A 26,437-nucleotide genomic window follows, 5' to 3' on the forward strand; every position below is an offset into this window, starting at 1 on the left:
AGCCGGCTCTTCAGTGCTCCGAACGTCGTAAGTGCTGAAAGTCGTGTAAAAAGTTGTATCCGGCGGAATAGCGGTTGTGGTATTTCGTTTATAAATACGCGAGTTGTGGCGGGCATGCGCGCTCACCGATGATATTCACGGGCGGGGGGGCGCGACGACGCACCTCGCCCGCGCCGCGCATGCGCTCTCCCGCTTACCAGCGATTGTATGCTGAAAATGTGAGCATATACTGCTTACTTAAGTATTATTTCTATTATATTATTTCTAGATTAATTTTATTAACAATGTCACTGTCTGAATTTCAGACAACGCTAGCCAAAGCAGCATTTGGCTAGCGATTATTTTATTTCAGTAAAAGCTAATATGAGTTAAAGCTTTAGCTCTAACTTACTTTTATTCTTTATCTTTTAAAGATGTCTTAAGTAATAGTTTTATATTAAGTGATCTTAAAATCACTACATGGTTTGTTTACCACATAAACACGATTTCAAATACATAGTTTATGTTATTAAATCTAACCCAATAAATTTTCGTCACACTTAAATAGCTTATTTACAGACGAACATTATGAGCTCAATAGCTTGTAGAACTCAAACTGCCAATGATAATGATAATAACAAGAACAAAATATTTTAATTTTATCAAACAGTGTCTGAAAGTTGAAACATCAACATACGACAAATTTAAAGTATTCAACAAAGGCATGTTCTATGATAGCATAACATGTGGTAGTTAATCTGGGGCAGTAAAATCGAGAGAATTGGGTAAGAATCAAGGTTGAGTGGCGTAGGATCGAACAGTAAATGCATGGATATAAATAGAGCAACTAACGGCGAGCGTTAAACGTTTGATGAAATCGTTGTATGTGTTGTTTGTCTACGTATTGTATTATTTAACTTTTTTAATGTTGAAGTTCTTAAACCTCTAAACTCATAGATTTACTTCCTGTCAGTCTGTGAAAATAGAATTTTTTTGAAAAAATATTTGCACTTTCAATATTTATACGAAAACAAAGTGGAAAATCATACTTAGGTATACCTAATTGCGCGAATTTTTTTAAAATCTAAAATCATTAAATTTAGAAAGAAGCAATTACATGTACTTAAGGTGAAGTTACAAATCAGATAACCGTATATTTTTTTATATTTTAATATAATTAAATGTAAAATAAATTGAAGTTTGTATACTAATTGTCACTTAACTTGATTTATATACCATTTTTTCTTTTTATAGACGTCATCTTTAAGTTCTTTCGTCAGCATTTTATTATAATTTGAAACTTTGATATTGATATTATAATTAACTATAATAGTTAACCTAAATAAACGGTTAAAGGTTATTTTTAAAAACGGAACCCTGAATTTGTATATCACATCTTTACTGACAAGTTTTCGTCTTTTTGATGCTAAGCTAAAATCTTCGAGCTTATATAAGCCAGCGTTTGGCTCAGAAGTATCGGTTTATACACAATAGACAATATTTGGAATGTACTTATATAAAATATAGCAACGTGAATGAATGCGTCTGTAGGTGAGTCACAGTTTCAAGTTCCTATGTCGTCAGATATGTCAAGCTTTTCAATAGTATCTATGTGTACAAAGCTACCGCTGAAATAGGAATCTTGCCAGGGAATTCATAAAAAACCCCAAGTCGTTTTCTATGCGAACAGCGTTTCAGCAGTGTCCCTTTAAATGTAGCCACGACAATTTTGCGTAAACAAAGAACAAATACAAAGAGAAAATGGTTGTGATCATGGCACGGTTGTTTCCTTGACGTCCGGTTTGGCGATGAATCGAGACTACAACTCCTCAGTCGTGAGATGTCTGTATTGTTTCGGGTATGTTTGAAGATGTTTTGTCTCATTTATTTAAAATTTCATGCTGGTCATACATTTTGTATATAACAAAAAATACAATCTGAATTATTGCGGTTATTTGACGCGTTGATAACATTTTTAGATCAAATTAATTGATCTGTTAATTTGTTCATTGTTTTAGGACATCTTGTTGGTTATTAAGATAGAAATTGCCAGTATCAAAAATTCAAACGATTGTTTATAAACGTAGCACAAAATATAAAAACTATTTAGTAAGTAATTGGAGCAAGTCACAAACTCGTTTAATTCAAATGGATATGTCAATACATATTAAGTGTCAATCAATCGTCACCCAATGCTATGCGTATGGGCGACTGTCCAATGAGAGTATCAGAAAAAAACATGTTTACTAATTTACGATGCAGTTGTATTGTGCAGGTCATTTCATTGAAATATAATAAAGTCAATGAGACAATGACAAAGGCAAGTTAGTACATGATATTTATATAAGGTATAGCAATAACCAGCGGTTCGACAGTATTACATTTATTATTGAGAGGATTAATTTCTATAGATAATTTTTTTCGAATTACAATAAAGGTAATTATTTTTATCGCTATGTTAAATTCTTTAAAGAAGATAAAAATCTAGTTTTGAAATATCATAAATATGGGATACTTAAATTACCTATATTTAAGTTTTCCTAGGCTTTGACATCATTTGTAGCAATTTTTATCCGTCCTTATTTTAAAATTTTGTTTAATTATTTATCTTTCGTCAAAATGTTTGAAGGCTAAGTCCGCACGAGGCTTACCAACACCATGAACCTACCACCCTTCCTATGACCTATTGTAAATATTAAAGATTCACACATTTATTATATAATATATCTATATCATCAATCAATCAATCATATTATAAAACAAAGTCCCTCGACACGTCCGTCTGTCTGTCTGTTCGCGATAAACGGAAAAACTACTGCACCGATTATGAAACAGTTATCAACACTCGATAGCGTGATTCCCGAGGAAAGTTTTAGTATATAATTTGTTAAGTTTTTATATTCACTTGTGTGTACATTAACGATATTTGTTTAAGATGTCAGGAAAACATGAGCCTTCTGAGAGCTTTTAACGAAAACGCTGTCTTTAAGATATTACAAAAACATATATGGTGAAATTGTGTATCTTATATAGGTCTACAGTCCTCGGTGGCATATGTCTATACCTTAAGGATAACATACTATATCTATTTTACAACTTTTAAAAATTGGCATTCCTAAAGCGTTTATTGGAAAGCTATTTACATTGATACGGTATTCAGTCTTACCAAAATAAATAACTTCGTTTTCAAGCCTACATTAGCATCTGTAAATTACTTTTTAAATCATTTAAATCGGGTGTATCATTCGAAAGTTATTATAATATAAGTTTAATAATTCTCAAAATTAAAAAGGCTATTTTATATTTTTTGTAAAGACACCGTGCGAAGCCGGGGCTGGTCCCTAGTTTATACATTTATATTTTACTTAAAAAATCGTAACTAATCACCGACAGTTTTATAAGTGGTTTATTTTATTTAATAAAGCCTAATCTATATGCTTAACTTATTGGTCAAAAACAATTTTTTGTTTACAACAAACAAAAAAATTTAGCACAAGAGACAGAAGTTACTCCAGTTTGAAGGCTTAAATTTGTAAAACTATAAGTTTATCATAAGTTTGTATCGTCACATTACATACGAATCATTTTCCCGTTTTTCATTCAGTAACCTGCGTTAATACAATAAACGTGACAAGATTTACGGATTATAAAATGAAAAAGCCAATGGATTTAATCGTGTAGCGAGTACAGGATAAAACTGGAATTCATAATGGCTAACCCTGTTATAAAATAAACTTAATTGTTTAACATAATAATTTATGCAGTACAAAATGATCCCTTTTTGTTTTTCGTTGTCAACTATAACTCCCGGATTCAAAGCTTTTCATTCACAATTCACTATACTTAAGTCCTGTCGCAGACAATGTGATGATGTTTATTTTACTAATATATATTAGGCTGCTAGGCAATCTTGGTTCTCATGATTCTCAAATCAAAACTAAAATTTTAAATAAATAAGGAACATTCTTTTTAAACTGAATGTCGTTTAAAATTAATGTTCTTTTTAGTATAATTTGGTATTATGCCAACTTGACCAAAACTAATTTAACAACATTTAAATATATTAACTATATAAAATTTCGTTAAAATGATAACAATACATAACTTATAATACTAATAAAGTATCTTAATGTATAAATTCATTACTTAAGGTAGCTCAGATGCGTAGATTTTTTATGAATTCATAAAATTTAATCACTTAAGAAACTTATTGATAGTTCATTAGCAATAATTGATTATAATTTTACATAAATCAAAGAAAATAATCAATATATCACACATTACAACAGAAATAAATCTTTCTTTTATATTTAACATTGTTAGTAAAATGCTCTCTTGGAATAAAGGCTTTTTATTTTACTTCGAAACTTCTTAGTAGGCAAATATTCTTTTAAAAATCCGTCTGTATCTAAGGTTTCGATTATTTAATCTCTTTTTGTTCCCTTTCGATTGTATCTAAAGGTCTTTTGAGATCTTTAACGAATCTTAAAATATTCTGACGGTACACGTGCTCTGAACTTTTAATTTCTAGTATGGATGTAGAGTTAAAAGCTTTGAAATATGTTATGAAAGTAAGGTGGAGTTGTTTATTTAATTATAGATTAAAATTAAGCTTCGAAATATAGTCGAAGATAAAGTAAAATTTCTTAAAAATGGTTACTTAAATAAATACTGTCCGTGTGTCGGTTTACAATTTGGGTACTTACAAAAAAAAATTATACGCTTAAGATATTTATTTATTATACATAATATTATTTAAGAAACGTTATGAGGAGATTATAAGCATTTCAAAAATTTATAAAATTTATACATTTATATCAAAAGATTCGAGTAATGTGACGTTGAATTGTAGTAATGTATTGTGCCAAAACCACATCATTGATCATGAGTTAGCTTTGATGCCTTTTTATATACATTATGGTTAGCATAAAAGAATTTGAAAATTATAGAAAAGAAAGCTTATTTATGAGACTAAATTAATTAATTAGTTTCACTCCATAAAAAGTTTTGAGACGGCCTTTTATGGGGCTTTTCATTAGTGCGGTGTATTACTTCTTATTCATCTTTCAAAATTGAAGCTGCCTCTTATATCGCTGGTTCTTTGTAAAGAAATTATGTATACAGAATCATATAAAGCAAATTTATAAAGTCTCTTAATCTGCTTATTTAAGGTGAATAGTTTATATCAAGGTCCTTTAATGATATTAAAGTTGATAAGTCTTTAAAACAATCCCGTAATCATGCAAACGAATAAATCATGTAATGTGCAAGGATAAGTTTTAATTTAGATACATAATTAGTTGTTATGAAATCTACTCCTAATAATCTATCTTGTCAAAAACTTTTAATATTGCAATCATTTCGAGTTGAGGGGAAGGATGATGAGAGTAATATATTTATTACATAAAATATATTATAGGGAAATCAAAAGTAAATATTAAATTTTTTATAACGTAAACTGACTTAGAATTGCTTGGCAAATTCCTAATCAGTTAAGTTTAGTTCATAATTGTCTTTCTCTTACAGAATACATCATATTTGTGTATAGATTATTAAATTTTAAATTACGCAAAATAATTGAATTTTTTTTATTTTGTTTTAATACATATTTATTTGTATATTAATATAAATCTTATTAATACATTGGTAGTATTATTAATATCTTTATTTAATACGTTATAGTAAGTTATTAAAAGTGCGGATTTACATCGCTTATTTTGTTTTATACCCTCCAACAACTCCATTGATAATTTATGTATATACAATAGAAGTTTTATATACTTGATAGCTAATTAGTAACCTAATAATATAGTCAAGTAAATCTGTCAACCAAATTCGTGGTAATGCATTTTTATAAATAAATTTGATCCATACAAAATAGGCAAGATAAATAAAAGATTTTTATTAACTACTTCTTATAAATATAAGTACCTAATCTATGAATGAAGATCTATCAATTTTCTTCAAGAAGAAAATGTAAATATTTGTAAACACTGTTTAGAATTTAAGGTTTTACCTGTAAAAGTAGAATTTAAAACGATAGTTAAAATTATAGAAACTCGTAATGTCATCGTATATATGAGAATTATAAATCATAAGGAATTTTCAAGTGTCAGTCTTAAGCCTTACGCGATAAGCGGGCTTTCTAACTATGACAGAATACATGCTTCAAAAGGCTCCAGCAGTTCCGAAGATTAGAGCATACAACAAAAAACTCTTTACCTTTTAATTTTAATATAAATATTATGAGGTAGTTCCATTTTCTAACTTTTAACCTTTTAATAGACTAACATTAAGACATTTTAACGTAAATTAAGTTTGATAACACACAGGCGGGTAACAAATTTTGGTCAATAAAAGTGAAGTGATAATTTATCGCTATACAATTTTACACTTCAAGATACTGAATCCACTAAACTAAAAAAAAATAATAATAGGTATTTTTGAAGAACTTCTTATTCTAGTTTTGAAAGTACTGGATACTTTTTTTCAAATGAATTAAAGTTTTCAAAAAAAAATTACCTTTTTTTGACAATTCTTTATAGAATATTTAGCTTAAGCATCTCTCAATAACAAAACACGATATCATATTGAATAATAACAAAGTTATAAATACATAGATCAGCCGTTTTGCCGTTTTAATCAACATTGCATACTATTGACTAAATTTGAAAGACAAATAAACAAAATAATCCTCTTTTCGAATTATAAGTAAATTAATTCCAAAAAGTATTTTATGTTGTATGTTATATGTTTTTCGTTTCAGTGGTTGCCGGGTGCAGGCGTCGCGGGGGCCGAGGTGCGACGCTCCCGCGGCAAACGAATCACGCAGCGGCGCGGGGCCATCAAGCACCATAAGTTCGTATATCTGTTGTACTTCACGTAATCCTAAATATATCATCAGTAAGACATCACGCAAAGGAATACGTCGGGATTGGTGAAGAAAGTGAAAAACCTGTAAACTGACTTATTTAGACATAATTGTATGGTATAAAATGTTGAAAAATATTTGTATACAACCATTATGGAGTTGAAAAGATCAAACCAATACAACTTATACATGTCAAGGCATGTAATATTAAATATAATTTAGAAAATGAAAGTAAACACTGCCATGTGCTATTAAACTGTCTGGCGCGGGTTCTTGAGTTTAACATTAACGTCCGTCCTCTTAATGACTCTCTTCTCGAATAGACGCCCACAAATAAATTCTACCGACTAGCGTATTGTTTCGTTTATCGTCATTTCTGAAATTCTTGGCTCAAATATAATTATGACAAAAAATAATAAGAAAATGCGTCACAACAAAAATAGATCTTTTATTTGTTAGAGATGAAAATATCAATTTCTTAGATAACATTGCACTATTTTTATTATTTCACGAAATTTTAGGCTTCATCGGATATCGTTATTTAAGTAATAAAGTCATTCCCTATAACATTGTTAACTATAAATAAAGCTATTATTAAGACACAAAAACGATGAGTGGGTCGTGGGCGGACTAAAATTTCAAGCATGAATTGAAATATTTGTTTATTTAATTAGAAACCAATGATGTAAGAATCCTCCTTACGTAAAATTTAGAAGTATAAAATTTTCAAACGTGTTATCATTGCTGAATTATCCTCAAACACAACGATTCATGGATTCAGATAGTCTTAAGAACGTATAGTTAGGAAAAAAAAATTAATGCTTCTCTAAATAATTATTTTTATTTTATAGAATTCATGAAGTAAATGGACATCGATTTGCGGCGAAGTTTTTCCGACAGCCAACATTTTGTGCATTCTGCAAGGAATTCCTGTGGGGCTTTGGTAAACAGGGATACCGCTGCATTGTGTGTCAGACAGCTGTCCACAAGAGATGCCACAACAAATTGCTGGGTAAATGTCCCGGCTCTACCGCTTATTCAGAAGCTACTGTGGTAAGCGTAAAAGCTAACTTTATTCAACAGTAAAATGTTTTTTGGTTGTAATAAATAAATTTCGTTCTTTGACAATTATTATATCAGATCTTAAGCTCTTATTTAAACACATTTAGTCATTTACTAAAAATAAAATCTAAAACTGTGTTTATCTCTTCACAAAGTGAACAATATTTACTGTCATCTACAGGTGTAGACAACACATATGCAGTTTTTTTAATTGTTTATACATCTAGTTCATGAAATTAATTCTGATAGCAAAAACCAATATCATATCAGTTGACTGTTTTTACCTTTTGGGAATGTATATTATTAATATGAATAAAACCCTTCCATATAATCATACGGCTTAGATTTGTCATTATTTAAATGTTCCTCAAATTTTCTCCGTGTAAGTTTTAGTTAAATTTGACGTCATAAGGCTTGAAAAATAAATAACAACTGTTTAATAAGGCGTTGTCTACACGAAAAATCTACGTCATGATACTATTGCCACCATGCATAGTCCTAAAACAATAGTAACTAAAATTAAAGCATTCTGTACAAGAGAAAGCCCTTTTTAATCACACGGGTTTTATATTATATAACATTTTAAATACACTAGATGTTAATACAAAAAAAAATTTCGCGTTTTCTTTACTGATTATATTCTTACAAGTTCCCTTTTAAAAAGATAAATTTTAATACCGATACGTCAAAATAGAAACTCAATATAAAGCAGACACATGGCGATCTTTTATTCATATTTCAAGTATTCAGATTCCAATCAAGACATGTTACGTTAACTCGTTAATTTTTCCTTTTACATTTTGTTTCAGTATCTGAGAGAGCGGTTTAAGGTGGATGTTCCTCATCGGTTTCGCCCACACCAGTTCATGTCTCCGACTTTCTGTGATCATTGCGGTGCTCTGTTATGTGGTTTTTTTAAGCAGGGACTTAAATGTGAAGGTACATTTAAGTAAAAACCTTTTATTTCTTTAAATATTTAAAATAAAATATAAACAAGTTTCTTTTGCGACAATGGTTACCTGAGACCTTGTTTAAATGTTTAATTTTTATTTAATTTATTAAGTCTTTAATTAAAATTATAGTGACAAAGTAGCAAATATTTATGTTGCATGTCCTAGTGAAAAAAGTTTTGATTTGTCTTTTCAAAACGTAATTGGCTTGTTTTTAGCGAGCATTAAAAAAATACGTACCTACTTTGCTTGTCTCTATTAATATGTTATTTTTGATTAAAACCATAAATTTTTTTAATCGCTTCGTCTTACATTCATATATTAATAACGTGTGTCAGCCCAATCACTGTAAAGCATGCTATGAGATTTCTATCGTTTTATTAAAGACCTCATTAAAAGCACTTTTGTTTGCAATGAAATAACAGTTCCTAGCTCTAGACATTTACTGAAATTTTTTATATACTTACAAACAATCTACGGATAAATTATATAATATTAAAAATTCATAATCTGTGTGTTGGAATTAATATATGTATATAATTTCAATTATATAATACAAACTAAACCTTGATTACAAATATTTAAATAATAGGTATTATAAAAATATTGATAGCATAAAAGCAAATCACAAGTTTGCATTCTTTTTTTTATACAAATTCTAAATAGATTTGTAACAATTTTATAAGAAATATAATATTTACTCCTATCTTTTAAATGTCACTTGAAAAAAAGTGGCCAGTAAGTCATACATTTTCTTATCGCATGGATCATTAATGCACTGAGTGTTAGGAAGAAATGTTTCTTTTGATGTAAAAAAATGTACAAAATAGTTTGTATAAAAAAAAGCAGTTTAACGTTTCACGAACCTTTTGTCTGAAGTAGAAACAAAACGCGAATTTTTTTTATATGAGCGTTTGGAAATATTCGCTCTTACTGAAAAATTGGTTAACACGTCAGTTTTTAAACAAAAAAAACTGAATAAGTTGTTGAATAGACTTAACCTTTTCAGGAACCATCAAAATTCTGTAAAAAACTTAAACCAAAGACTATTTTATCTTTAAATAATTTGTATACATGTTCATTTATAGGTACTCGTAAATAGTTAGTTTTTGTTTTGAAACCGAAATGCCCTTAAAAAATGAATCTTTGTAGTATTCATCTGCTAAGACGGTTGCACCTTATACCTTGTAGTATATTCAGAACGTATGTCTACTGATTTAGCCATATACTTTCCAATTTTTTTTTTTTTTTTTTTGTATTAAGATGCTTATGTGTTCTCAGTAACAAATTATTTTGAAAAAATGGAATAGCTATGTTAACCTTTGCGATCTGTCATGACATGAGTTGAAAGAATTAGTTTCGTTTTATAAAGAAAGAATTTTTAACATTTGAAAATCAAGGAATATATCTTTAAACTCACATCCATATATATAATAAAAGTTTTTAATTTATTCTTATCGATTTAATCCACATTATTTTGTAGTGACGTTTTCCAGATGTGCCTTATGTGCATGGAATATTGACGAATATTAATTTAGATTTAAATCTACATATATAGTGTATATCAGGACACACTGAAATAAAATAGAATATAAAGTAGGATGCGATAAAGGTCGTATGCCGAGCGTAACATCTACGAAACTCGCCATACCCACTGTTTAATGTCCCAGAGAGCGACAGATCACTGTGACATCTGTGACAAAAAAAATATAGTGTATGTGGATACAATCAAACATTAATCATTTTTAAACCATCTTTCTATAACTTTCTTTCTTACCGTAATTTTCTTGGTTTTACAAATCTTCTACTTATAAAAAAAAAGGTTCCTAAAAAGGTTAACATCCTTCTTAAACACTGCATTGCACAAAATTTATGCACTTATAAGTTTTATTTGTATAAAAAAACTTTAATAACAGCTGCCACCGTTTATTTCGTCGTTTGGTTAAAATTTCTATAATTTTTTAGAAGTAGTTAGAAGTTGGGTAGTGGTAGTGCTTGACTTTATATTGGTATATATTAAAATTGTTCAAGAAACACTTTAATACTATTTTCAAGTTTGATCAAATGCAAGAACAAAATGCTGTAGATATGTATTAAAATATGCTTATATTAAGAAACAGCAAGAAGTGTATTAGATTTGCATCAGCAGGTCAAAAATAACAAAAACCTATCTCAATTATTTGTTTTGTACTTGCATATTAAAAATTTCAAGCTTATAATCTTTGATGCAACCAATGTATACCAACTGTCGCTTCGGAGAAAAAGGCGCGGTTATAATATAATAATTAAATTGTATATTTTATATTCAAAATATCATATATTTTAGTTTTTGATATTAATTTAACATAATATAACAATTAAATTAAATATTAAAATATAAATTTTTATGTATGATAACTTATGTCTTGTACAGTTAATTACAAGTACATTAACTTATTCTTTATTGTTTTTTAAAAGATAAAACATAAATATACAAGTACTGTTGCTCGATGTTTCTAAAGTACCTACAACTGCTAAATATAATGTTTTCCCGCGATGATTTATTTTCGTCTTTCTATACAAGAACGTAGCCAACATTTGCATTGATCTGTGTGAAATTATTACTTATATGTTGTTCTTTTTGATTTTCTTGAGTGCCGTTATAATGCGTAGCACATAGTAAACACATGTCAAAACGACTTGAAGTCTAATTTAAGAAAAATATGAATGATAGACAATTGACCGCTATCAATCAGCTGACGTAAAGGGCAGGCCAGATGGTGGGCGGATCGCACCTGCGCCAGCGCATGCTCGCTCATCAGTAAGCTCTGAACGTCCGACCGGTCCGGACGTCACGCTTTTTTGTGAAGCGTATGCATATGTTTCGAAACATATTATATATAAAACATGTATTACAGTGGATCTCCCTCATACACGAGTGCGCCCTACGGTTATAGTAGTTCAATATTACCGTACGGATCATCATATAGTGCTACTTATTTAAGTCCCGGTAGCAATTACAGCTCACACTCTTCGCTTGGAGGATACTCGAGGACACCTTTGACATCCCGATGGCTTACGAGTGGCAGTCGTGTATATTCGCCTATGCTTTCAACAATATCAGAGAAAGGCACATTAACACCTGTACGAATTAATAGTCCGAGAAGAGCTCCAATCATAAACAGAAATTATGTGACACCCCAGTATTCACATAGACCAATTAATATCAATACAGCTGATATCGATGTATCTAGAGATAAATATAGATATAAAAAATCGAACACCACTCCCGAACTAGTATCGAAGTTGCCATCAAGAAATGATAGTCCAAAAACTAATAAAGAAACCGGACATGACAAACCAGATATCGGAATTGATTCATCTCCAGGACGTAAGCGTACTACTATAAAACGCGACCGGCCTGTTGTTAGACTTCATACAGTGAAACGTAAAGATAAAGATTCTCCGCGCAAGCCGGTTCAAACCGATACAAATAAAGCCTTTAATTCTGGAAATGAGGCAGAGAAGTTAGAGAAACAAAGTGAGACCTTGAAATGGCGACAAAAATTAGCCGATGATTTGTCTTACCGAGTACAAAAAGAAAAGAAATCTTTAGGGGCAAAATTAGTAGAAAAGTTTACACTTAAAGACAAAGAAAATGATGATTATACATTAACAAAAAAAGAATCGCCAACAACTGTAGTTATTAGAGACATTTTGAATAAAAATAATGTCGAAAATAATGAAACGACGGATAAATTAAATAGGCGATGTTCCATGGAGCTTTTGGCCGAACAAGCAAATCTATTAGATTCTTTAATTAGGAGAGAGAACTTAAGTACTGTAACCTTAGATTTAAGTAAAATTGGAACTGAAGGAGATGCTGGAACAAAACCACAAATAAATACGTCTAAAAAAGCGAAAACCTTAAAACCAGTAAATCCTTTAACAACAACCAAATCTGACCACTCATTACACGATCGCCTCAAAGAAAAAAAAATAATAGATAAAAAACCTTCAAAAAGACAAAGTATAAGAAAGTGTTCATCTGGCAGTAGTATTTGTAGATTAGATTCTATTACCGAATCACCTAAAAACGTCAAACAATTAGAGGCATCTGTTATTGAAGATCAAGAGAAAAATGAAAAACCGAACAAAGTCGTGAAACCTAAAGTTAAACGTAAAATAACATCTTCAGTAGAAGTAACAACACCACCTTCACCTTTAAAATTTATTGTTGAAAATGTTACAGTAGAAGAAAAATCCCGACCACTTAAAAAGGATATAATATATAGTAGTACAGTGGATGAAATCCTTCCTCAAGATAAGCCTTTTGAGATTAATGCAGAAGAAACACAAAATATACATAATACAAATATGGAAACTATGGAATTGAATAGTTCTAATAGTGAAATAAAAACTAATATTCAATCAGAAAATTTAGTTAAAGGTCATAGAAGCAGTATAAAATCTAAACCTATTTTGAAAGCAAAAAGCAATTTAAATTCACCAGAACCGGAAGATGGAAATTTTTGGGATAAAATCGGTAAACGAGAAACGGTTTACTTAGTCAAGAGAAAACAAAACTTAGAAGATACACAAGAAAAAATTAAGCGATCTTTATTTTGGTTCCCAAGCGAAGAGGAGGAAGTTGAATGTTCAGATACAAATGCTTTCGGTAATAGCAGTGAAAAAAAATGTATTAATAATTCTACATTAGAAGTAAAAGATCACATAGAAGCAAAAGTGAATTTAAATTTGAATAAAGATATATTTCAGGGAGATAGTTCACAATTATCAGTAGTACAGGATAAAAGTGATATAAAAGATGAATCCACTACAAAAAATTTAAAGGCAGAAATAGAAAACTTGGATAAAATTAAAGATGAACCAAAATTGAAACAAACATGCACTAAAACCAATAATGAGGGTGATAAAAGTCGTGACCTTAATAGTGAAAAACCAAAAATTAGAAATTTTAAAGTAAAAAAGAATATTGATGATTCTAATATTAAAAAAATAAACTTAGTTAATAAAGTAGATTCTCATATAAAGGAAGCCAAGAATGAAAGCCCAAACACTTCAGAAACTCATAAAATACAAGGAGAGGAAAAAAATATTCCAAATACTTGTTTGGCGGGTGGAAACACAAGTAGTTTAGAAAATGAGAGTAAACATGACAAAATATCAGTAGACATAGTTTCAACACAAAACACGGATTCCAATATCTTAGAAACGGATAAGACAGAAGACGTAAACAAGGTAGATGATGTTTCAAAAACTACAATCCAAAGCATGTCTAAGGAGAAGTTAAACCAAGAAGGTACAGATAAACTATTCGCTAAGTTTGAATTGCAAGTTAAAAACAAAAATCATCACGAAAAAACAAAGGAAAGAAATGATAAAGAGCAATTAAAAATTTACGAAAATCAATCTGAAATTGACGTCGATTCAGAAATTAATAGATGTCATGACGATAATTTAAACAAAATCAATGAACCCTTAAAAGGTGAAAATAATATCGATATTCACGACTGCTTAAAAACAAATTTATTAAAAGAAAATGAATCACAACTTATATCTGGTTCAGATCTCACGGAAAATGTTGAAGATACTAAAGATAAAAGTAATGTAGAAAAAGTAAGCTCTGTCTTGCTATCTTCCGAGGAGCAAAAATCTTGCTCTAGTACCTCTAATGAAGCAAACATTCCAAATATCGTAGATGAAGTTAAAAATTCAATGGAAAAATCAATTGTAGATAACAAAGAGAACAATGTTTCAAATGATAACAAAAATGATATAGCTATGGAGAAACCTACTATAGTACCTCCAAAGAAAGTGAAAGAAGAAAAATCACCATTCGTATTAATCGCTACACCTCGGCCTTTACAAAAGCGAAATCCACAAGTGATTCGTTCATCCTCCTCTTCCGAAACGTCTGAAGATTCATCAGAGGAGGATGAGGATGAAAAGGAATCCGACTCAAGCGAAGAAGGAACAGAGTTTTTTGAGTGCGAGAGCAATGTCGATGGAAGAACGTCAACTGGATCTAATGATTCTGGATTTGATTCTTCGGCACCAACGTCCCCTGCAAGTTTCCTACATGTTAAGAAAGGTAAAAAAAAAATAGTTACTATTCCACTGTAGAAATCCACAGACTCTGTAAATATTTTGATAGGTTGCATACACTTACCATGCATGTTAAACTCCGCAATAGCATGAAGGCTTTGTACGGCTAAGCATACTAAAAATAACAAACGTCTGTGCATAGGAGCGAGCAAAATTCTTTTATTTTTATAGACTGTGATGTAAATTGTCATCGAAAGTGTGAAAAGTTGACTGCAAATTTATGCGGTGTGAATCAACGTCTACTAGTTGAAGCTTTGGCAACCCGTACTACGTCGAAAAAAGGTTTGTCATTTGTAAATGTAAATATAATTCAAATAAAGGAAGTAGAATAAAACACAACCATAATTTTACATTACACTCTTTGATATTTTTACATTACACAGAAATACATATATATAGTTCCTATTGTTTGCACTTTCTATTACTCAAGAGTTTAGAGTATTAAGTATATAGGTTATAACATTTTTATCTAATATTACTTTGTTTATGTTGTTGGAAAATTGCGTGGGTTTTATGTACACGATCGCTAATGTCTGGATAAAAGCCAGTCACTCGCACCTCACCTGCAGAGCATAAATAGTTACAAAGGTAACAATAATTAGGATTAAAACTGATAAAATCATTTTCATCACCAAATACCACAAACTTGGGAAGAAAAGTTATAATATTGTCCGAATAAATATTTATTGTTGAACATGTAATGTCCATAATTAATTAATTCATATTTTAATGGTTATTCATTAAGTAAAAACCTCTGCCAATCCATATACCGTTGTATAGCAATCGAAAGTTACGATGATCACCTATTTATTTGGCGGGACTTCAAACGTCACTTATTTTTATCCATTAGACCGCCTGACTTTTTGTTGGCACTGCTCGTTAGAGGTTTTGTTATACGATGATTTAACTAATTTTATAGCCGGCGAGGCGTCCTGTTTATGCATTTTTAAGAGCATTCAATTTTTTTTGAAATATTAGAGATACCATAATAAGGTTGCCTTTTCAAAATTGTACAACCATTAAATAATTTTAGTTTATGATTGTATCCATTTCTTTAATATCTACAACATTGGCAGTATAACTGCAACCAAAAACCGTTACATATAATTAAAATATATTTTAAGTTCTTATGTAGTTAAAAATTTATGAAAATATTGCACCCTTATCACCAACTACCATTTCACTAAAGGTATATCAGTAATGTAAAGTTAAAACTTTTGTTTTCATTTTTATTAGGGGCGTTTTTATCATGTTTATCTGCAGGTGCTGACAGCCCCAGTACCTCCACAAGCCCCGCAACCTCTCAAACCTATAACTTTGACATCTCCGAACAAGAGTTGGGTAAGAAAATAGCTTTGTACACAGTCGAATTTTCTTGATATTCGTACTTCATCCTATGTGTCATTTTATATTTTGTGCTTCAACCGCTGCTTGAATATTCTATGTTATACTTACTAACTTCAGTGTGAATATTCTTTATACTAAAATAATACGTTTCAAACACTAACACTGTACAAGAACAGGTAAGAATCGATTTACTTTCTTTGAAACGTCAAGTTTATTTTTGTTCGTTCAAACAAGCTACTCAATAAATTCTATTTCGAGAAAAATCTCAAAGCCGGTGGTCAATAAATGTATATATTTATACTTTCTGATACAATTGGCAAAAATATATATTTTGAAACCTTCCAAAAATGTCAACATCGTATTCGACCCGTGTCAGGACTTTATTCCGATACGCTGGAGTTAGTGTGGTAACATTCTTTCCGCGTTCCATTAATAATTCACTTCGTATTTTTTCAAAACTTAACAGTTTGCTGTCATTTTTAAAAATACTGATGTTTAAAATACCTTCTTAAGTATTTTTAAAACTACTAAATTACTTCTTAATTAATAAATATCAGTAATACAACACTAGTAGTTCATTAAAATAAGGAACAATTAATAGAGATGGAATTAATAAATTGTATTAATATTTAATCTCTACACAAAGTCAAAACAAGATTCGAGTATCAAAATGATCAGAAGCCAGTCGTCATTCACTTCTCTATAATATACAATAATAGCACTGAAGCAACTGCGTAGCGTTTTCCTTAAAAACCAAATGTAAATAACACTAAAGATAAATCAGTCTGTTTTTATGAGATTCTTTGAACCGTATCAATAAAATATTTTTTTCAGGTTAAAAGTTTTATAGAACATAGTAACTGTTAAATAAAATTTAAAAAAGAGCATTAAAATAGAAAAAATAGATACCAAACACATTCTTATAAATATTATTATAAGTTGCAATAAATAACATTTGAGTTATTACTATAATTACTTAGATAAGACATCAAAGGAGCAGATTGCCAAATTAACTAACTGTGATTATAATTTATCTGTATCAATCACTTGTAAACAACTAAATACAATACAGATATTCTTATAATGTTTAATAACAGCAGTGTTGTCATTATCCTCACACTTATCAATGCAGAAAATCGTAAAAAAATACGCAAATAATCACAATGTTACCTATATGACTTTTTATGATTTACTACTAATATGTTCCTTCCTTAGCTTCGGACAATAAAATTGTTATGATTTATAATATATGCCCAAACCACATTACCATTAATATTTATCGTTTCGACCTTGATACTGATCTCACTGACTTCGTATTTTTAGAGAGCACGTGATTTTTCTAGAACGTCTAAATTATTTTCTTCATTTGTAATAGTAGTGTTAGCGTGATAGACTATAATTATAAGGTTATTTAATTTAAGTTCAAGTACCAGTTACAGAGAAATTGAAAGACTAACAGTGTAATGAGGTCATAGATTATAATAAACTATATAATATCTGAAAAAAAAGTTTCAATTATGTTTAAAAAAAGGAAGTCGAAAATTATTGCTGTATGACCAAACGAATTTTACGAACTACCCGCAGCTAGAGTTGCGCATAATTTACGCAGTAAAGCAAAAAAAGACGCTATAAATATTCTAGATTTTTTATTTAGTTTATTTCAACCAATGCTTCTTTTTTTCATATTTGTTTTATATTTAAATCCTGTGTACATGTGCTATTACTATAAAAGGTACATTTATTATCAAAGTTTACTTTTGGGACACGCGAATGGTTTAATTTTTATTTGTTTTTAATTAAACTATTTTCTTTGCAGAACATTCGACAGCGTACGATCTGTTTAGAAAAACAGGGCGATTTATTCCCCCAGCCCGTTCAATACCACGGTTCCGAAAGTACACGATCGATGACTTCCAATTTATCAGAGTATTAGGCAAGGGTAGTTTTGGCAAGGTAAGTTACATAAATTGTATAAGAACCTAGTTATTACCTTTTAAACTCATATTAGCAACAACTCTATGCTAACCGGTGCTATATACATAACATGTCAGCCTAATTTATTACAAGCTAAAAGTAAGCATGACTTTTCTAATTTAAAACAATGCTAAAAATAAATTGTTCTGTACGAGAGACCGGCAATTTATCACAGTCCTCGAATTGGTGACGTATTGTAATGCGTATAAAATACCTATACAACAAACATGTGATAGCTTTAACAAATGAAGCTTGACGTATATTAAAACACTTATGTGATCTGTAAATATGTCTATGACACAATAGAAATAAAAGAAAAACAAATGAAGTCACAAAAACTCTTGTAAATAAAATTTAGGTGTAGCAATATCTCAACAGGTAGCGTTTTCCGTCTGTCGTTGACCTAATTGTCAATAGAGTAGAGTGCCAGAATGTCATCAGTGAAAACTAATTTTGGATATGATCGTCCTCTGTTCAGAAAGAATTTCATGTTTTCTATAAATTTTATTAGGCTTTCATTTAATTAAAGACTTCTTTAATATTCAAAATAAGATGATCCTTTTTGTACGTAGTTTTACTTGTGCATACCGGCCTTTTATAAAGTGATATATACATAATATGACGCTAAGCATTTCTAATCACTTTCTATTAGATGCCATAATAACATCTAGTTTTACGAAAGAAAACTATAAAGAGAAAACGATGTGGTTCTTTTTAAAAATATTTGTAAAATACTGGAACAAAAAAAAATTGCCAAGAAAAAGTATTTGTATTTGTAGTCATTTGTTAAGAAACCGTTAGTAGACTTCGGATAATTACATTTATGAAGTCGCTGAAAGACGAAGCTATTAATTATAAATATTTGTCACGTGCAATTTAGCGGTTAAAAATATATAATACATATTTAAATCAAATAAATGTAAAGATTTTAAACATTGTGATAAATTTTAAAGTTAATAAAATAAAGGGTAAATCAAATCTTGACAGTTTAAAAAACATATACCTATCCTAATACCTACCTAATGATGATTTTTTTGTGCTTCATATAAAAAAGTAGGTTGATGAAAAATTACGATTTTAGGAGAACACTAATGACAAAAAACTAAATGAAAGATATGTCTGAACGCTTTTTAACTTTTTATGTTCTGGTCGTAAATTGTCTCAGTATCATATTTTTCTTTTAAAAGTTAAAAATATTTTTATATATTCTTTATGTTATATTTTTTATTTCATTAAAGAATACCTACACATTTTATCACTTTACAATTAGTATATTTATAATTATAAATATTCAAATGTTATATTTTTAACGATTAGATCCTCAGCGTAACAAATGAAAATAAAATGAGCTATAAAATAAATATATTTGATACCCGCTTAATTTTTTTTATGGGAACATGTATAATATTGTTAAAACGACGTCTCAGTGTTATGTAAACTATTTTATAAATGGCAGCGACGACATGTCTCGTAGGCGTGAAAGTTTAAATTATGTTTTGTAAATCCTCTTCCTTGTTAATTCATGAAATATTATTATTGTACTTCATATTTATACTGAATATTTGTAATAAACTTATTGAAGAGAATAATATTCACAACATTCAATATATTATAATTTCGATACACAGTGTGAATAAAATACAACCGTTGGGAAGTTCGAGCCACCGAATGATAAATATATATCATTAAATGACGCGAGCCTCGTGTGTGGAAATGTCAAATTATATTTGTATCCAAACAGAGGCCGATGAACCTCCGGACAGACTTTCTACAGTTTAAGATTACGAACACACGTGAAACTACACTACTGAAATACATTGTTGGTTCAGCATTACTTTTAATTACATAATTAAGTTCCAAAAAGAATAGTTATTCAAAAATAAAAAAACTAAGTAAATAAATTCGACCGTAATAAAAAATTCATTTTACCTATCAAAAATTCCAAATATAAATTATGTAAATTACATATTTTTTATAATAGAACCTAAGTTCGCGTTGAATTTTATTTTTTATTTCAAACATGACAAATCACACGGTCATCCTTATAACGATTTCATAGTTTAGAGTTAATCTCCACTAACAGACTAGTAAGTACCTACCTACTGAAATATAATAATAAATAGAAGGAAATATCATTAGATTTGGAAATCAAAAGATAACTACAAATAAAAGAAAATTTATATCCAGACTTTATAATAAAACTACGGTCTACGAGTATCTTTATCTCTACAAGTCACAACAACACTACGTGGCATGTAGACGGGTTCATGTACTTATACCCAAACAGTTTGTATGTGGGTTCAGGGTTGGCAGAACATAGTGGCAGAATGCCACCTGCATTTCTTTACCTATCCCTCAACTTGCTTCGGCCAAGCTATTCTCAGTTTTGACATCACTGCACCTTTGAAACGTTTCAAAGCACGTGTCATCATCCTCATGTACAAATGATACTAATAATAATAGTCGTGTTCGTACATTTGTTACATTTGATTAGTCTACTGATACGAAAATCGCTTACGTTATAATATAATGTTTTATATTTTGTCGTTACGAAATAAATGTTCAAATTTGAAATGACATGGTAAAATTAAACATCGTCTCATTCTAAAACATCTCACTAATTAGGAAATATTATAACATTTATCAACTAAACACTTTTCCGCTATTTAAAGTTTACACCGCGCGTCTCAGACTTGAAGATGGGCCAAAATGTATTGAAATAAATATTGTATGGCATTAATTCTGATTTAAACGAAAATTATAATGTAGACTGAATGGCAATAATTTAATAAATCAGATACACTTCTTGATTTATTGCATTTGAAGTTAATGCAGACATTTAGGTAACATCTAGTCGAGATACTGGTAAGGAATCTTCATTATTTTTCCAGGTTATGTTGGCAGAACTCAGAGATACAGAATACTACTATGCTGTTAAATGTTTAAAAAAGGATGTGGTTCTAGAAGACGATGACGTTGAGTGCACTCTAATAGAAAGGAAGGTTCTAGCGCTGGGAACGAATCATCCATATCTTTGCCACTTGTTTGCTACATTTCAAACAGATGTAAGTTATCAAATTTTTCATTTAGTATATAACAATAAAACATGATTTCATCAAGACATTTAAGCCACATTGGACTGTTGCAGTCGCATTTGTTCTTCGTAATGGAGTATTTAAACGGCGGTGACCTGATGTTCCACATACAACAGAGCGGTCGCTTCCCGGAAGCGAGAGCACGACTTTACGCCGCTGAAATTGTGTCAGGCCTTAAATTCCTGCATAAAAGAGGAATCGTATACAGGTATTTATATCGAATAAAATTAAATAATACAAATCTTCTTGCATATAATAAACGTATGTTGTTATTTTTAAAAGGAACCATAAATTTACATATAATCTTCACAGAATCTAAATTGCGGTCAAAACTAAGAAGTTGTTCATTTGCTTCTCACGCTACAGTATTAAAACTTGTTTATTTTCAGGGACTTAAAATTAGACAATATTTTATTAGATTTCGATGGACACGTAAGAATAGCCGACTTTGGAATGTGTAAGCTACAAATATACCTAGATAAGACGGCAGACACGTTCTGCGGCACTCCAGATTATATGGCGCCTGAAGTAAGCAACAGATTAAATAATACACGTTTATTCGACTAATTATTCATTTTGAGAGTAATTCGCAAATATATTTGATTTTGCTCTTTTAACAAATAAATAAATAGATGGATTCTTTGTATTGAAAATTTATTTTTAAGTCCCTTTTTGTTACTTATTCATAGGAGGAAAGATCTATACTAACCTATAGACTAAATAAATCACAATAAAAATTTTAATTAATTTCTTCCACAATATTCTTCGTATATATATACACCAATATAAATAGAACCGTCTTCTGTTTGCAGATAATAAAAGGTCTGAAGTACAATCAGACAGTGGACTGGTGGTCTTTCGGTGTCTTGTTGTATGAGATGTTGATCGGTCAGAGTCCTTTCAGCGGCTGCGATGAGGATGAACTCTTCTGGTCCATCTGTAATGAAATGCCTTCATATCCGCGCTTCCTGTCAAAGGAGGCACTCAGTATATTAACTAGAGTAAGTAATTAAATAAGAACACAAGTCTCGCTTAGAATCTTTAGTTATTAAAATCCTTGTATAATAATAATAATAATAGCAGCATCAAATTCCAAATTTAGAATAATAAAATCATGAAATATCCAAAAAACATAGTGTTATTTAGTGAAATGAGTACTAGCGAAAGTCTTAGGAATCATTTTACAAAATTATAGCTTTCACTAAACAAATACATATGTACTGCTTAAAGTATAAAATAAGAATGTTTGTCATAGCATGATAGGTTATTATATCTAGTTTTTTTATTGTTCCTTGTTAAATTTAAGAAATCCTCCAACAGAAATACATATAAATAATCTGCGGTGATGTCTATTAATATTTAAAAAAACAGAACTTCTCACCTGTATGTTTAAGTTAATAGTTATGAATAAAAAAGGATTTAGGTACGCTATGTCTTACCCTACATTTATTATCCAATTTTTTTTTTTTTTACATTACTTTATTTGACCACTGTCTTAGATAGGTTTGTAATTTTTAATTGCAAAAAAAAAAGGTTTTCACCGCTTCATTAAGTTACACCTATATTCAACGAAACGCTTTATCTTTATAGTCAGTAAAACTATGAATTTTAGTTACTGGACAAAGACGCTAAGACTCGTCTTGGCGGGACGGAGTGCATGTACGGAGACGTCCGCGATCAGGATTTCTTCAGACCGATCAACTGGGAGCGACTCGAACATAGGGAGTTAGAAGCGCCCTTCAAACCTAGAGTGGTATTTTATCTATTATATTATCCTTATTTCAATATATATATATGTAAATCTGGTGTCTATGAAGTGTTTATTTTGAACTGTCATTGCAAAATTATAATAACGCAATGGTTGTAAAACAATAATCGCTATTTAAAATACCTAGATACTTAACCTAACAATAAGTGTCCATACCTAAACCATCAGGGAGTACCATAGCCATATTATAGTTTCAATATAATACCAATATCTTCTAGAAATTCTGCTTTTTGGAACCTCGCTTAATATGTAATTTCGGTATTTGTGTGAAATTGTAATAATGCAATACGGGATTATTTCAGAGGCATCCGATGGACACCCAATACTTCGACCGCGCGTTCACGGGCGAACGTCCGAGACTGACGACGGTCGAACCTCAAGTGTTGCGATCAATGGACCAGGAACCGTTCAGAGGGTTCTCTTACACGAATCCAAATGCTACGGATCGTTAAAAAAAAAATTTGATTAAAATCGTTTCCATTGGAATTATGCAAGACGGAGTTTTTTAAAATAAGATGTTGAGAGTTTTAGATTGCAATTTGAAATGTATATAATAAAATTGTTTTATTATAAGAATATAAGTATGATATCTCGTCTGGTTTATGTAGACTTTTAATAAAAAAATATAATTTAGGATGAATGGATGTAGCCCATGGTCCTCTTATTTAAAAATACATATCAATAAAAGCTATGATGTACTTTGTGTCTGGTACACAGATATTTAGTGTTTGTTATTTTTTTTTTCTCTTATTATGTTTTCCTGTTACGTATTTAGATGATCTTCTTACTTGTTATACCAAGTGTATCATTTTGTAGAAATAAATATAGTACAAAATATTCCCGTTATTTTAATATATTTTATTGCTAAATAAACAATTAATATTAAAATAGTCGATAGCCATCAGGCACCCCTATATATTACCTGTAATAATTCATAAGAAAATCAGGCACAATAATTATGTGTACAGTTAATGTTCCAAAATTTCTGACTATTTCCCCAATAAAAAAACGGAATAAGCTTTACATTAACAATTCACATATATTATCGTCAGTTGCTAGAAACATATGGTGTCCATCATTATCTTCGTAAACCTCTATTGCAATTATCTTGTATGATTGCAAACTCATGTAAGTATCCAGTCTAAACTGCAATGCTGGTAAAATTTCATTTTTAAGTAATTTGTCTATTACAAATATTTTTACCTAAAATATCAAATGCTTATTATATTGATAATTTTTTTATTGATAAGTTAGGAAGAAAATATTCTGCAAAAAGAAAAACTCTAAAAAGCTATGATTATAAAGCACTTACCATTCCATTTTCAAATCCTGTAATCAAAACTGGACCATGTTCTAACAAACAAGTCAAACCAGGACAGGTAAATATGGACTGATTATGTTCTTTGGAAGGATATGACTCGTAGGTTTTATCACTCGGCACTTCCAATTTAAAAATATGAGTTATAAAATCTCAACATGTCACAAATTTCTTTAAAACTACTATTATCTATTATATACCAAACTCACCTGCCACAATCAGACTATATTTGTGAAACATAAACAATTCTTTGTCCAATAAATAATGAGGTATATCCAAATTTAATAATTTCTCAAATTTCTTACATTTCCTGTCTAACTTTAGTATATCACCAGTTTTAAGTAACACATACACATCATCAATATATACATGAATAAGTGTAATTGATTCTTTGTTGCCGTAATATCTAGCCAGAACTTTGGTATCCCAACAACATTCCTCTGCTGTATAGAGCCACAGAACATTTTTAATATCAATCACATAACAGGTATCCACGTGTACCCTAAAAAAATATGTCAAGCATTTGGATTCTTTTCTTCAAACTCTTGAAAATGTTTATATATTTCATGTTTGGAATACTCACTCAAAAGGATTTTTTTTAAGATTTATATTAAATCCATTTTGTGATATTGATTCAATACCAAAACTTACTTGAATAAACTTATATCAAAAAGAATTATTTTCTTCACATCAGTGCATTCACAAACATTGGTGTGTAATTTGTTTATAAGAGTCAGTGCATTGTAACCAATCACATCAAGGTTTGGTAAAGTTAATTCAGCGATTAAAGATCTGGTTTCTATATATTCAAGGCCTGTAAGTAAATAGCAACTAAATATGAAAATAAGTCATATAATGAATATTAAAGAAAATGTGAATCTCTAAAGAAAAAAACTAAAATTGTCAAAATTTTTAATAATATTAAACTTATATAATGTACATTTTAGACATTAAACTTACACATATGTTCAAGTCTTTTGATCATCTTCTTTTGTCGAATATCGATAAAATTTAATGATAAATTGGATGTCACAAAAAGCATTTCTGCAAGACCAATTGTTATTAGAACATTTTGAAAAATTTTGTTTACAAATAAAACAAATACTACTTATTACCCTTTAACATACACATGCTCCTTATTTTTTCAATGCTATATTTATGGCAAGGTAAAATATGTGAGTTTTGAATACTCAACCAATTCAGAGCACTAAGAAATAAATGTTTGTCATTCAATTGAGATTTTAGTCCATAAGACAAACCATTTTTATGAGAAATTTTCTCTAAAAGTTTTCCCCAGAGGTTATAATGCTATAAATCAAACACAGGAATACATGACTAAACAATTTTTTTTAGACGATAAATTTTTAATAGCAAAATTTTATAAATAAAAAAAATATATAATTCATAAGGAATGTGAGCTTACTTGACAATAGTAATAAACTGTATCTGACCATGTTTTGTTAACATGCATACAATTAATAAGGGAATTAATATCAAGACTCTTGAAAATTAATATCAGTATATCAGAAGGACAATTTATCCAAAAGGAATCGTCGAAATCGAGAGCTACCGACATTGTTAACAAAATACTTCAGTATATAAGACATATGCCGTTAGTAAAACCGTTACACTATATTTTAATATAATTTATATTTATTTTTCGACGGTTTGTTTGTATATTTGATAAATACGCAATAACTTTTGACAATCTTGAATTTTATGTCAAAAAGTCAAACATTTCATTCTAGACGTTTATGATTTTGTCTATTATTTCTTCAATCCCCAGAGTGATTCCATATAATGAAACATTTTAAATTAATCTAATTGTAGATTTGACCACTCCCTATTATTTGATATACATTATACAATGCTCTGCATAACAACACCCAATTTATATAACAGTATTACATAGGAATACATATATGTTGTAATACGTGCTGACACGTACAATAACTATATATAGCA

The 26,437-nt window shown here is 29.7% G+C and overlaps 2 protein-coding genes across 6 annotated transcripts in view; one reads left to right on the plus strand and one right to left on the minus strand.

Moving 5' to 3' along the window:
- Positions 1-89: 89 nt before the first annotated feature.
- Positions 90-23,991, plus strand: LOC116766009 (putative protein kinase C delta type homolog). Of its 3 annotated transcripts, none has more exons than XM_032655660.2 (13): positions 90-218; positions 6,746-6,837; positions 7,702-7,903; positions 8,722-8,851; positions 15,142-15,252; positions 16,234-16,311; positions 18,134-18,270; positions 21,183-21,356; positions 21,440-21,594; positions 21,776-21,914; positions 22,199-22,387; positions 22,999-23,139; positions 23,457-23,991. In XM_032655660.2, the coding sequence occupies exons 1-13, from the start codon at positions 129-131 to the stop codon at positions 23,604-23,606; spliced, it is 1,788 nt and encodes a 595-aa protein (XP_032511551.1). In that variant the 5' UTR covers positions 90-128; the 3' UTR covers positions 23,607-23,991. The 3 variants fall into 3 exon arrangements, with proteins under 3 accessions (XP_032511551.1, XP_032511552.2, XP_032511550.2); XM_032655661.2 differs by lacking the exon at positions 90-218 and adding an exon at positions 1,805-1,837; XM_032655659.2 differs by lacking the exons at positions 90-218; positions 6,746-6,837; positions 7,702-7,903; positions 8,722-8,851 and adding an exon at positions 11,750-14,956.
- The window catches only part of LOC116766010 (uncharacterized), a 2,550-nt gene continuing 104 nt past the window's right edge, over positions 23,992-26,437 (minus strand). The window contains exons 1-7 of one of the 3 annotated variants that reach the window (XR_004353210.2): positions 25,896-26,406; positions 25,588-25,780; positions 25,433-25,516; positions 25,056-25,286; positions 24,682-24,974; positions 24,467-24,594; positions 23,992-24,357 (exon numbers count right to left, since the gene is read on the minus strand). Coding sequence is in view for 2 of the 3 variants with exons in the window: in XM_032655663.2 (XP_032511554.2) it covers positions 24,175-24,357; positions 24,467-24,594; positions 24,682-24,974; positions 25,124-25,286; positions 25,433-25,516; positions 25,588-25,780; positions 25,896-26,048 (1,197 nt within the window). In the remaining variant the exon portion in view is untranslated. Of the gene's footprint in view, positions 24,358-24,466; positions 24,595-24,681; positions 24,975-25,055; positions 25,287-25,432; positions 25,517-25,587; positions 25,781-25,895; positions 26,407-26,437 lie in introns of those variants that run through there. The other 2 variants (XM_032655663.2, XM_032655666.2) reach the window with 2 other exon arrangements.

This window comes from Danaus plexippus, chromosome 11 (assembly GCF_018135715.1).
Source record: "Danaus plexippus chromosome 11, MEX_DaPlex, whole genome shotgun sequence".
Lineage (NCBI taxonomy): Eukaryota > Metazoa > Arthropoda > Insecta > Lepidoptera > Nymphalidae > Danaus > Danaus plexippus.

Coding starts and splice junctions, on each gene's coding strand:
- LOC116766009 (XM_032655659.2), top strand. CDS start 11,947: ATGCTTTCAACAATATCAGAGAAAGGCACATTAACACCTGTACGAATT. Junction 15,253..16,233: donor CCGTACTACGTCGAAAAAAG/GTTTGTCATTTG, acceptor GTTTATCTGCAG/GTGCTGACAGCCCCAGTACC. Junction 23,140..23,456: donor CGCCCTTCAAACCTAGAGTG/GTATTTTATCTA, acceptor GGATTATTTCAG/AGGCATCCGATGGACACCCA.